This window comes from Macaca mulatta, chromosome 17 (assembly GCF_049350105.2).
Source record: "Macaca mulatta isolate MMU2019108-1 chromosome 17, T2T-MMU8v2.0, whole genome shotgun sequence".
Classification (NCBI taxonomy): Eukaryota; Metazoa; Chordata; class Mammalia; order Primates; family Cercopithecidae; genus Macaca; species Macaca mulatta.
In genome coordinates this window covers 94,187,787-94,201,491 of record NC_133422.1, presented here as the reverse complement: position 1 = coordinate 94,201,491, position 13,705 = coordinate 94,187,787, and the positions used below count along the sequence as shown (strand labels likewise).

The window sequence follows — 13,705 nt, the reverse complement described above, 5'->3', positions numbered from 1 at the left end:
CATAGTTTAAAGTGACCACAAGACAAGAGTGAGAGCCTTCTGTTATGCCCAAGCAGGGCCACCAGAGGGCTCCTTGGTCTAGCGGTAACACCAGTGTCTGGGAAGACGCGGTTACCAAGCAGACTGTGGTCTAGCGGTAGCGTCAGTGCCAAGGAAAAACACCCACTACTTAGCACACCGGAAAAGGGAGTCCCTTTTTCCCCGGGGGAGTTTAGAGAAGACTCTACTCCTCCACCTCTTGTGGAGGGCCTGACATCAGACAGGCCCGCCCACAGTTATCCAGAGGCCTATCTCCCTGTGACGCTGTGCTTCAGTGGTCATACTCCTAGTCTGCTTTCATGTTCCATACTGTACACCTGGCTCTGCCTTCTAGATAGCAGTAGCAAAATTAGTGAAAGTACTAAAAACCTCTGATATGAAGAAATAATGGCATAGGCTGTGTCCTCTCTCTCTCTGTCTCTCCGCCTCAGCTGCCAAACAGGGAAGGGCCCCCTGTCCAGTGGACACGTGACTCGCGTGACCTTGTCAATCATTGGAGACGACTCACACTCCTTACCCTGCCCCTTTTGCCTTGTTTCTGATAAAACAGCGCAGCCATGAATTCGGGGCCAATACTGGTCTCTGTGTCTTAGTGGTAGTGGTCCCCCGGGCCCAGCTGTCTTTCATCTTTTTGTCTTTTGTCTTAATTTCTACAACCTCTCGTCTCCACACACGGGGAGAAAAACCCACCAACCCTGTGGGGCTGGTCCCTACATCCTCCCACCTCAGCCTCCCAAGTTGCTGGGACTACAGATTCATGCCACCACGCCTGGCTAATTTTTGTATTTTTAGTTGAGATGGGTTTCATCATGCCCAGGTTGGTCTTGAACTCCTAGGCTCAAGCAATCTGCCCACCATGGCCTCCCAAAGCATTGGGATTACAGGTGAGAAGCACTGCACCTGGCTGACTTTGTTTCCTTATCGTGAAAATAGCATGAGCTATATGAGGGCAATATCTGATTTATTTAAGGTCATTTTCCACTCTAAGCATCTTTATTCACCATCCAAAACAGTTAAGTCCATCTCCTCCCAGAAATTTGCCTTAAATAGAGACAGACAACTCTAGATTATCACTGATGGGACTAGAAAGAGCTTCAAGGGTTACTTGCTTTACATTCACACTTTCAAACTGTCCCCACCTAGGTTATTTCAAGCATGCAAAGTTTTGACAACATGAAACATTTTAAGGAAGTTGCAGAATCCTAAGTCACTTAGAGAAAGTAAGACTGATTACAATCCTGCACTAAGAAATTTTTTAATGAAGTGGTTTTATTTAGAATTCTAGAGTCTTCCTTTTTAAATTTCTCTCCCAAATATACAATTTTATTTCTAGTCCTAATCTGCCGATTCCATACCTGATCACAGCTGTGGTCACAACTAGAGTCTATTTATTTCTTTTAACAAGGTACATGGGCCACGCCACAGGACTATACTTTTTCCCATTTCCTGGTTCCTTTGTTTCTGCTTTTATTCTACCTTATTCTGCTATCATCACATCTGTCCCACCCCACACCTACAACTGGATTTTCAAGGGAGAAAGAAATCTCAGTGAAGAAATGTGACTGTACAAGGATCATGGCAAATGACAAGCACAAAAGGATTTGAGATATGGAGGCCATAAAAAAGGAAATCTATGGAAGCTTCAACTCCTTAACATTAGAGAAGTCCACAGTGGTGCATTCCTGAAGAAGGGAAGTCTTAATTCAGACACAATAAAAGTCTCAAGGGCAATGCTGGGACTCACAAATGCTTGTTTATGAGCTCTGAGTTATCCAACCAGCAATGCCCAGAAATTGATCTCCTAGATAATTACCTGGGTTCCTTCCCCAAAGCCCTGAAAAATAAAATTTCAATTTTAGACTGTATCAACAAAAGAAGTAAATACAAAACCTGACTACTTAAAAATTACATAGACACGTCAAGGCTGCAATGAACTATGACTGCACCATTGCAGTCTAGCCTGGGCAACAGAGCAAGACCCTGTTTCTAAAAAATAAAATAAAATGAAAATCACATGTAATAGATATAGAGTGTTTTCTGGAACTGTCAAAGTCCAGGGTGATAAGGGGTCAGGGATCCCCAGGGAGAGGCAAAGAAGAAGAGTGCTCAGAGTAGAAGGCTGTGGCCAAGAGCCTAGGCTTTGGACTCAGTCTTGGGTTTGTTTGCATCCTGGCTTTACTACTTACTAGTTTTGTATACTAGAGACAGCTACTAAATCTTACTGAGCTTCTGTTTCCTCATCTAAATATCATAGGGATGTTATGAAGTTTAGCTAAGGCATATACAAAACACACAAAACATAGTAAACAGGTTTGAAAAGTGAGAAGAGGAGCAAAAAAAGAAAAAATTCACAAATTTCCTCCAAAACCTTTCATAGATAGTTAATTTTAATGAAAACAGAATGAAACTGTTGGACACATGTAAACCAGCTACAATTAACTACAAAACTTACTGAGAGACCATGGTGACAGAAAACTACAGGCGAGAATAGGGAAGTAAGGGTTTGGGCAGCTGGGCTCTAAGGTTGACAGTGCACAGACCAATCTCTGTAGTGCTGATGTGTGTCTGTGTGTTTGTGTTGGGGGTGTGAGGTGTGGAACGTATGTCTGTGATTTGTTTCAGATGTTCCAGTTTACACCTTTGGAAGTTCAAGTTTACACCCACCTTGGTGAGGGGCCACATGCAGAAAGACACAATTTTATTCATAGACTTCTGTTGCTTTCTTCATTCTAATTCTCAGATTGACTATAACAAACAATCACAGTCTTAAAATAATTTTACTTAAAAATTTAATTTCTGAAAGGCAAACTTTCTCAGTGTCACATACCTTTTCAGAGGAAGAAGAAATAATTGTTGGAATGTGTATTTACCATAGTCAAAGTAAGTCCTCCCAGTGCCAGATTTCAGATTTGAAACAGCAACACCCAAACACTAATGAGTTCCCAGAAGCTAAGAATCAATGCTCTTATTCCAGAGAAAACTATGAGAACGTAAAACTAAATATCGATAAATATTTATCACTATACCAATAAATACGCATACTAATTACTATTTTTTTCTTTAAATACTTCAAAATCTTCAAACTACTTCTATGGTAAAATTAAAACAGGTACATATATATTTATTCTGTGCCTGTTCAGATCAACATTCGGACTATTTTCTTAAATTTGACTCATTCCAATATTTATACACGACTGCTCCCAGAATACAACTGCAACTTACAAAATGCTTCTAAAAATAACTACCAAGAAAGGAAAGTATGACTGAGTAATTTTCTTTTTTATTAAAAAGTTGTTAAACTAATTCATTTAAACATTATTTTTAACCACTAGGGGGTATGATTGGTCATTTTTCCTTACAGCAAAGGAAAAAAAATCTTAATCTTTCATCTGAGAACATAATCTATCCATCAAACAGTAAAAAAGTGGCAGAATTAAAGTTTTGGAGAATACTATTTTTAGTTCTTAGGTCTGAATTCTGGTTGACAATCCAATAATTACTTGAAAGTTAAAAGCAGCAAAGGTGAACTGCTCACTATCTTCACCTCTTAGCCATCAGAATGCCACTTGGCACACTAAGATTTGATCTAAAGCTAAAAAGCACAAAGCTAACTGAAATAGCCAAAACTTTTACAAACTAAATTAGAACTGCATATCTTACCCTGGAAGATCTATTCATTTATAATCAGGCCTTTATTCTACTTATTTCAGTCACACAGTGTCCCTTGATGTGAAGAAAGTAAAGAGAATTCTACAGGAAAGGAATAGCATAGCTCAATCTTTTATTACTATGGTTTCAAAACCTAACAAAATAAGGCAAATAAATGAAAAATATTAAAAGACGCAGAAACTTCAATAGCAATGAAAGTAAAGCATTTAAAAAGTATACAGGCTGGGTGTGGTGGCTCATGCCTGTAATCCCAGCACTTTGGGAGACTGAGGTGGACGAATTACCTGAGAGCTCAGGAGTTCGAGACTAGCCTGGCCAACGCAGTGAAACTCCATCTCTACTAAAAATACAAAAACTAGCCAGGGGGTGGCAGGCGCCTGTAATCCCAGTTACTCAGGGGGCTGAGGCAGGAGAATTGCTCGAACTCAGGAGGTGGAGGTTGCAGTGAGCCAAGATCGCGCCATTGCACTCTGGCCTGGGTGATAAGAGCGAAACTCCACCTCAAAAAAAAAAAAAAGTCTTAGGGAACATCAAATCGCTATGAAATTGATAAATAAAAATTAAAATAATGCGGCAAGACAAGGTATTATTTAGTTAAAGGCACTGTAAATCAAACCTATCGTTGTTGAAAGAAATCTGGCAATACTACATGGAACTAAAACACTTCTTATCTTTGCCCAGAATTTTATATTTGGGGATATGCAAATAATTACTGCTAAATACACTGTAGCAGAGCTATTTATAATAGAGAAAAACTGGGCCCAATCTAAATGCCCTACAAGTAAGAATGGTTAGGCAAACCATAGATAGTACAGGAACAAAATGAAATAGTATAGGCTATAAAAAGCAGTAAGAATGTGCACCACCTCAATATCCAAATGCATGTGCATGTAAAATAAGTTAAAAAAAGGAGGCCATGAAAACATACAGTATCTATGAAGGCTAAGATAATTAATCAGAAGTTACAGCAACATAAATAGAATTTTATGTTCACTGGACTCCTGTTTCTCTGCTAGTAAATTCAACGTAAGATAATTTTTAAAGAGAGAAAATTACTAAATCCTCAGGGTTCTTCTGATTCTCTCTCAATTTACATCCTGAGGTAAATGCATGAGACAAACTTTACAGCACATAAAAACACTCTACTACCTAAATTATATATAAGTTGAAGATATATTTGTTTCATCTCTACACTATGACAACAATGACAAATATTGCATTTTTCCTCTAAGAAATGCAAAATACCTTTCAAGGGGAATATGTCATAATCAAATATGATTATCCCTATTTTACAGATGGAAAAACCGTTGGTAACAGCATCAACGACCTGCCAAATTTATCCAATTTCAGATTCACTAACTTAACAGCATCCTCTGGAAAGAATCATTTCCACTTCACGACTCTCATTTCTAATTTTTAAAAGAAGTTCCTTCCACTTTTCTGAATAATATATACAAGACTGTCCTTAACAAATACGAAATGGATGAGAACAAATTATTAATATCCCGATTGAAGTAATACAAATTTCAACTGTTTACTGTTATTTATAGCATCTTCTTTGAAAGGCAAAGAAAAGAAACATTAAAGTTTATTTCAAATTCTCTACACCAGTTAGTCATATCGTAGGAAAAATGCTGAAAGTACACCCTCCTGCTCTTCTAAGAGTTGTTTCCACTGACCAAACGTGAGTGTAGCTGGCGATAAAGATAAAAATCCAAACATTTCGGAAAAATGATCTACTCTGCCTGTTTTATCCCTATACCCATGAAAATTAAAAATCCAAAATGACCCCCCAAGATTAACCAAAAGACAACTATAATACACAACCTAGCCACTTACCAAAGGACCTGTTGAGAAAACAATCATCTAACTGGCAGACCACCTGTAAGTTTCACTTATTCATTTTCTAAGTCCATCTGAAATGTCACTTCTTCTTCTTTTTTTTTTTTTTTTTTGAGACAAAGTCTCGCTCTGTCGCCCAGGCTGGAGTGCAATGGCACAATCTCGGCTTACTGCAACCTCTGCCTCCTGAGTTCAAGCGATTCTCCCTGCCTCAGCCTCCCAAGTAGCTGGGATTACAGATGCCTGCCACCACGCCCAGCTAATTTTTGTATTCTTAGTAGAGATGCGGTTTCACCATATTGGCCAGACTGGTCTCAAACTCCTGACCTCAGGTAATCCACCCACCTCGGCCTCCCAAGGAATTACAGGCCTGAGCCACCACGCCTGGCCGTGTCACTTCTTCTATAGAACTTTCCCTAAAGACTCTAGTCCACAGATAGTTTCCTCATTTGTGTTTTAGAACACTTTGGACATCATCCCGTATATCAGATTTCAATAATCTGTTAATCTGTTCATAAACTTATATCCCTTACTTTGAGGTTCCTAGAGGGCAGGAAATATATTTTTCATCTTTGAGGCACTAGGAATAGAATATACAACTGCTGTTAAAATTAAAGACCAAATACTAGGCTTTGAAGGTTGGTTACTAAAATATTTAATGGAAAAACCAGTGTACTTGCAAGTCTAGATCTCCCTTCCACTTGGAAGCACAACAGTCTTTCAGTCAGACTCCTCAAAAAGGAGTAAAAGTTTCTTGCACTGCAGAGTATAAACTTAAGTACTGAAACGTCAACTGCTGACTTGGGTAAACCTTAAATATCCTTATATATTTTTTCAGATACAAGGTTTTGCACAGATGTATAAACATGTCATTCAGGACAGCTGACAACCTAAAAAGAAACCACCACATGTTATGAAAAATTTAATAGCTTATCTAATGCCCTAAAATAACCTCAAAATTCACAGCTATAGTAAAGCTAGCAGTAATAAAATAAACACTAGCTTAAAAAAAATCAAACTTAATAAATAAGCCTATTTATAGATTGTAAAAGTTTGTTGAACGATTATTTGAATTGTTAAAATCATTAAAGGCTTCAAAGAGATCCTCATCCCCCAAATGTTAAGTTTTAAATAAACTTAACAAAATAGTTGTGTATGAATACTGTAAAGCCCTACACCATGTAACCTAAAAGCAGGTTACTTTACTTACGCCTCTTTTACTAGCAATTAAACTGAAAACCTTGGGTGTGAATGTTGTAAGAGATCAAACTTTTCAAGACTTGCCCTAGGAAAATACCAGATTCTCCCATCATTTGCCCCTTTTAAATGTTTAAAACTATCTAAGAGAAACTAGTGAGATCTCGTATCATTTTTGGGTATTAATATCTTTTACACTTAAAAGTCAGAAATCAAGTGGCTCAACCATTACAGCAACTCTTTATTAATGCAGTTTGTGCGGTTCTGGGTGTTATACTCCACAAATAAGGAACCAACTTCTAATTGTGATGCGAGGTATCAAAGTCCTAGAAAGAACAAGCTCTCCTAACCAACCAGGAGGTTCCAGGAAAATGCAATTCAACAGGAAGCAATGAAGTTAAAAGCTAATGGAAATTGTAACTAGGCTGAGTGTTGCTCACATGCAAAGAGTCGGTCACCCGCTTTCTTAGCGTACATGATACAGGGCTGTGAGCGAACACTCACGCGTGGACCTGCATGCATCCAACTCCAAAGCTCTAAGGCGTGAAGCCCAACTCCAAGGGCGCTCCACTCGGTCCCTGTTCCAGGAAAACTGAATACAGCTGCTCGTGCTACTTGGCCCGCAAGACGGGAGGAGAGTCTGAGGCCCACTGAGTCCTCCAGAATCTACCCTTGCAAGGGCTGTGCCAGAGCCCCCCCCACCCACAGCCCGGCCGACCCCAAAAGCTTCAGGGGAAACTCGACCCCACCCACTGCTACACTCCCTTCCCTCACTCCCACCCGAGGATCAGCTCCCCCGGATAGGGGCGACTTCCCCTTCCGACAGTGTATCAGGGGGCGCGTCAGGCCTCACCCACCTTGCACTCGTCGCTCTTTTTTTCTTCGTCGCAGAAGTTGACGGGCGCCAGGCCGGGCAGGTAGAAAGCGCCGCTCCGGCGCGGGCCAGGAGCCGCCCCCAGCAGGAGCAGCGACAGCAGCAACAGCCGCGGCCACCGAGGTGGAGACAACACCGGCAGCCTCGCGCTCATGATAGCTGTTTCGGGGAAAGGGCAATCAAGTCTAGGGGGTGAAGAGGGAAGGAGGGGTGGGGAGGCTCGGAGACCACTACAAGGCCGCGGGAGATAAAGGAGGCCGGCCCCGGGACGGCTAGTTCCGGTTGCGCTAGGAGACACCCTGGGTCCCGCAACAGAAACCGAACCGGACCGCGACAGAGCATGCGCATCGCCGTCTGCACATGCTCAGTGAGAACGGTTGCAGGCACCAGGAGTTGTTTCCGGGAGGGAGCGGGGGCGAAATCCACTTTCCGGGTTTTCCGCGCGCCAGCTGGGGTGGTTACCGGGAGAGCTGTTCCGGCGCTCACGTTCCAATTACGAATTACAAATTCCGATCCAGAGCTCCTACGCTTGGGGGCCGTGGAGCGCTCGCCAGCCGCTCCCCGTTTGCTGCTGGGTCTTACGAATTTCTCATATCCATCATACGGTTTCTTTATCACACTGTCCGCGGCACGCCAGTCCCTATGACGGAAAGCACCTGCTGATGGAGACGGAGTTGGTGGCGGAGGGGAAAAGTTCGGGAGACACCTGGTTGGGAGCAGGCTAAGGAAACAAATGGGGAGGAATTAGCCACAAATCCTCAAATAGACAGCTACTCAAAGGCATCTTCACGGACAGTTTCCAAGCATTGGATGGAGTGATGCATTCCTGCGTTGGGCAGTGATTGTGTGCACACATCTCTTTAAGGGAGAGTGGAAATGGGGTGGGGAGGAAAATGGGAGTAGAATAGAGGGTAGCGGTGACATTTATTTTCTTCAAAGGAAGACCCGAGCACACCTGAGAGCTCAGTGAAGCAAGTAGTTCTGGCGAATCGGATTAATATGGTATGATCACCCTTTAGCAAGATGCTGTCACTTTTCCCACTGATGATGCTATATGGTGTCCGCGTGTGTATGTGTACACGTGTGTGTGTGTGTGTGTGTTTCATCTTCTGAGTATTTTTCAAGGAGAAACTTTTTAGTGATCTGAAAAAGTCAATTCAGTTGGCCACTAGAGTTCAATCGAAAACTTCGGAAGAGTGCATCATCTTAAAGTACAGAAGAGAGAATCACAACCTCCAGCTCAGAATTCAAGAATAGGCAAGTTTGTGAAACAGTAAGCTCAGAAAAGTTTAGGGCCGGTGAACTCCTATTTAAAGTTATTGCAGGTGTTTGTACTTTTTTCCCAGGGAAGGTTTATAACTTTCATCAGATTTTCAAAGGGACGTAGGACCCTGCAAATTGATCCATATAGTGGGGTAGCCAAGTTAATCAAGAGAGAACTGGGAATTAGAGAAGAACGTTCATCTTAAGGTTGTTGTGAAGATTAAATGAAAAATGGAGGCAAAGCGCTGAGCACACCGCTTGGCCCAAAGAATGGCACCCTTTTTTTTTTTTAATAACAAAAACTAATCCGGTAGGGCCTGGACAGAAAACTGTGCCTAGGTGGCTTCCCTTTCACGTCCTCTCACTCAAATAAATCAACATATTCGCTGAATTTAGGGCTAGGGAAAAATTGTAAAATATTCTGTATTTGGAAGTCATGGAGATTTCCAATACAATAAAAGGAAGCAGACATTTTCTCCAGATAGGAAAGAGGAGGAAACAAACTAACATTTTTGCTCATTATATTCTTTTTCTAACACCCCTAAAACTTGACCTTCATTATATCTCACTGCCCTCATCCCAAACACATCCTCTCCCAGTTTTCCAGGAAACGGCATCGCTGCCCATCTATTCTCAGGCCTCAACCCTGGAGGAGAACCTAAATTTCTCATTTCCTCACTCCCTACCTCCTGTCCTTCAGTCCCGTTGGCTGGGGTGCTAAACTGTGGACTAAATTCTTTCAGTACTTACCATGCCCACAGCTACCACCCTGGTCCAAGTCAAATTCTTAGTTGCCCTGGACTTCTTACTGCAGAAGCCTCTCAGCTTCCACTCTTGGCAAAAACCTTGAAATCTCTTAATACCACTCGTCTGCTTAAACCTCGGCATCCCACATGTACCACTATCAGGAAGGATCACGTTTGTTTGTTTGCTGTCTCAGTCCCCCATTTATATGTAAGTTCCACGGGTAAGTGCCTGCCCCTACATCCCACACCTCTACATCCACACAGCCTAGAGACCCCAGGCGCGGGGAAAGTACTCCAGGACCATCACCGGCCAGGCCACACGACTGCTGGATCTAAATTTGGAACCGGACTTTCAAAGCTGAAATAAACCTGAGGTTTTCCAGAGGCATTTAACCTCCTTTTACAGCCAAGGATGCGCCTAAGAAAGGGGAGTGACTTCCTGCAGTAACGCAGCCACTCTGGAGACTGAGACCACAAGGACTTGGGAGTCTAAAAGTCTGCAACCCTTTCCACTCCAAAGCTCGATGTTTCCTCAATCCCCCGGGCTCAGCATCAGCAAAAACCCGGAGAAGCGGAGCCTTTCTCAATGAAAACGACCACCAGACTCCTGCTACCGACTCCACCGGTGCGCGTATCACGCACGCGCAGGGCAGGCCGGCCGCACCTCGCCAACTCTTATTCGGACACGTCATCTAGGTCGGCCGGGGTCCGGTGGGAGGGGCCAGGGGCGGGGCTCGGACGCGGGGCGGAGGGGCCCCCTCACTTCCGGATCCAGCCTCTCCTGGCCAACGCCTCACTTTGGGTTCCTTGGTTACCTGGCTGCGATGTCTACCCGGTGCCGGGGCGTGGCGGAGAGAGATTGCCCCGCCCTCCACGCAGGTCACAAAATGGAGGACCTGCGTTGTGGGCGTTGGGGTCCTGGGTGTTGCCATGCCGAAAGGCGAAAGTTAGAGTGGCAATTCCAGTTGCAAACTGGAAAGAAATGGAGTGTTTCCTTCATTCTCTCCATGATCGTGACGGTCCTTTTCTCAAAGTACTAATACTTTTAATGGGACTGTAAAACTTGAGGGTTATGACTTTCTCCTTTCCTCTGCTTCAGATTGCATTTGCCAACTCTGATTTACCGCCAATACTATGGTGCTGTTATATTCATAGAGACAGAAAGTAGAGCAGTGGTTGTAGAGTCTAGGGAAGGAGGGATGGGGATTTACTGTTTAATGGCATAGAGCTTCAGTATGGGTTGGTGAAAAAGTTAGGACGAATGGTGATGACTGCACAACAATGCAAATATGCTAATGTCACAGAAATGTACACTTAAAAATGGTTAGACGGTAAGTTTTCTATTATGTATATTTTACCACAATTTTTTTTTTTTTTTTTTTTTTTTGGTTGAAACAGAGCCTCCCTGTTGCCTAGGATGGAGTACAGTGGCTGGATCTCAACTCACTGCAACCTCTGCCTCCCAGGTTCAAGCGATTCTCGTGCCTCTACCTCCCAAGTAGCTGGGATTACAGGCGCCAGCCACCATGCCCAGTTATTTTTTTGTATTTTTAGTAGAAATGGGGTTTCACCATGTTGGCCAGGCTAGGCTATTCTCAAACTCCTGACCTCAGGTGATCCACCTGCCTCGGTCTCCCACAGTGCGGGGATTACAGATGTGAGCCACCACGCCCGGCCCCACAGTTTTGTTGGTTGTTTGTTTAATTTTTTAAATGGCATTTGTTTTGTTTTGTTTTGTTTCTTGTTTTTGAGACGGAATCTCGCTCTGTCACCAGGCTGGAGTGCAGTGGTGCCATCTTGGCTCACTGCAACCTCCGACTCCCTGGTCCAAGCAATTCTCCTGCCTCAACCTCTCGAGTAGCTGGGATTACAGGCACGCACCACGACGCCCAGCTAATTTTTGTATTTTTAGTAGAGATGGGGTTTCACCATACTGGCCAGGATGGTCTCGATCTCCTGACCTCGTGATCTGCTTCGGCTTCCCAAAGTGCTGGGGTTACAGATATGAACCACTGCACCCAGCCTAAATGGCATTTGTTACTTCTACTCCTCTCTGCCAGAATAATTTGGACAACCTTTTCTGAGTTTCCCATGACTTCTGTGTAAGATTGTCGGATATAGAAAATAAAAGTACAATATGCCCAGGTAAATTTTAATTTCAGATAATCAATGAAAAATAATTTAAGTACATTCCAACTATTCCATGGGACATAGGGTATTTTATCTGATCACCCTACTTTTCTGTCAAGTTAAAATTATTAGCAAAACAGCTTCCATTTTCAGGAAGTGCACACTGTACTCTGCTAGTGAGGTAGGAGAACAGGGTCTGGAAGCAGAGAATCTAAGGCCGTTTCTCACTGACTTCCTAGAGCCATTTGGAAAGGAAAACCCTAACTTTCCACTCCTAAGTAAGAAAAGGCCCAGAGGCCACTCCCTTTGCAAACCCCCACCTTTTCTGTGCTGCAGCTGGAAAATTGAAAGTACCTCTGATTGATTGCTTTCTTCAACTAATCAGATGTTTGCATAGAGTGTAACTTTGTAACTTCACTTCAGCCTCTGATTGGTTGCCATCCCCAACCAATCAGACTGATTGCGGGCCAAGTCTTCCTTTGCATAGAAGTGCAACATTGTAACTTCTGTTTAGCCTCTGATTGCGGGCCACCACTTCATTTACATGGGGTGAGCACCAAGTAAGTGGCCAATGGGAAACCTCTAGGGGGTATTTGGACCTGACAAGATTCTGTATCTGGGGCCCTTGAGCTGCTGCTCAGCCTGCTCCCACACTGTGGAGTGTACTTTCACTTTCAATAAATCTCTGCTTTCCTTGCTTCATTCTTTCCTAGCTTTACTGTGGGTTTTGTACAATTATTTGTTCAAAACGCCAAGAACCTGGACAACTTGCTGTCTGCAACCAATGAGACTGACTGTGGGCCGAGTCTTCATTTGTATGGAAGTGCAACTTTGTAACTTTAGCCTCTGATTGCGGGCCACCACTTCATTTACATGAGGCGAACACCAAGTAGGATGGCCAATGGGAAACCTCTAGCGGGTATTTGGACCTGAGAAGATTCTGTATCTGGGGACCTTGAGCTGCTGCTTGGGCTCACTCCCACACTGTGAAGTGTACTTTCACTTTCAATAAATCTCTGCTTTCCTTGCTTTGCTGTGCTTTTTGTCCAATTCTTTGTTCAAAACGCCAAGAATCTGGACAACTTGCAGTCAAGACCCTCTACTGGTCTCGCGAGCCAGGTAGGAGGGAAGCCTAAAGTTTGGGATTTATTTTTCTCCTTTCTTCTTCTCCTCTCTGCTACATACAGGGGAATCTTTCTCTCTTTCTTTTCCTTTCCAACTCGGGACTCGCGGTGGACAGCGCCTAAGCACGGCGACAACTGCAAGTTTCTGTCCAGGGCCTCACTCTGGTGAAACTGAAAGGCCTCCACGTGGAAGTGTCTGACTAACACCGCAGGGTTGGGGTGAGGGACCCGAGTCCTTTTCCTTGTTTCTGTTTTTCCGAGTCCTATTCCTTTTTTCCTCTTTCTATTTTCCTTTTTTTCTTTTCCAGTCTTTCAGTGGCTGTTTTCTAGTAGCTCCTTGGCAATTGAGGGGAGCTGGCCAGGGCCACTCTCTGGTGTTGTCTGAGGGCAAGGAGTGAACAGGGATGACTGCCCTGCCTTGAAGAGGGAAGGAATCTTTTCTGTCCCTTCCAGCTATAGTCCCTGATCCTTACATGGGATGCAGTTGGCAGCAGAAGCTCATCCTGGGCGAACTCACACACATTTAAGGCAACTTAAACCTTCTTTTCTTATGCTAAATTCTTCCCTTCCCCTACTCATCTGGCTAAAGGACAGACTGCAAAAAAGTTATACAAGTCAGAGGGTCTGGGCATGTCGGAGGTGGTCTGTGTGGGGCATGGGGGGAAATTCATGAAAGGGAACTTATTGTCTAAATTTAAAAGGTTAAAGGGTTGCTTTAAGTGGGACAGAAAAACCTTAAGGAAAGTTCATAGTAGGTCCTCAGTGGTGGAGGGACCCATCCCAAAGCAGTGCCAGCCCCCATTTAAGGTCAGAGACATCTG

General features: G+C 43.4%; 1 protein-coding gene and 1 long non-coding RNA gene across 2 annotated transcripts in view; one reads left to right on the top strand and one right to left on the bottom strand.

Moving 5' to 3' along the window:
• The window catches only part of TM9SF2 (transmembrane 9 superfamily member 2), a 72,987-nt gene extending 65,024 nt beyond the window's left edge, over positions 1–7,963 (bottom strand). Inside the window, exon 1 of the mRNA XM_015121380.3 lies at positions 7,605–7,963. Within this exon, the coding sequence (XP_014976866.3) occupies positions 7,605–7,775 (171 nt within the window). The 5' untranslated portion in view covers positions 7,776–7,963. The remainder of the gene's footprint in view (positions 1–7,604) is intronic.
• A 2,428-nt stretch (positions 7,964–10,391) lies between these two features.
• On the top strand, positions 10,392–12,789 carry LOC106994355 (uncharacterized). Its single transcript, XR_001440914.3, has 3 exons — positions 10,392–10,663; positions 11,029–11,128; positions 12,474–12,789. It is a non-coding gene; the product is annotated as an uncharacterized LOC106994355 (long non-coding RNA).
• Positions 12,790–13,705: the final 916 nt, after the last annotated feature.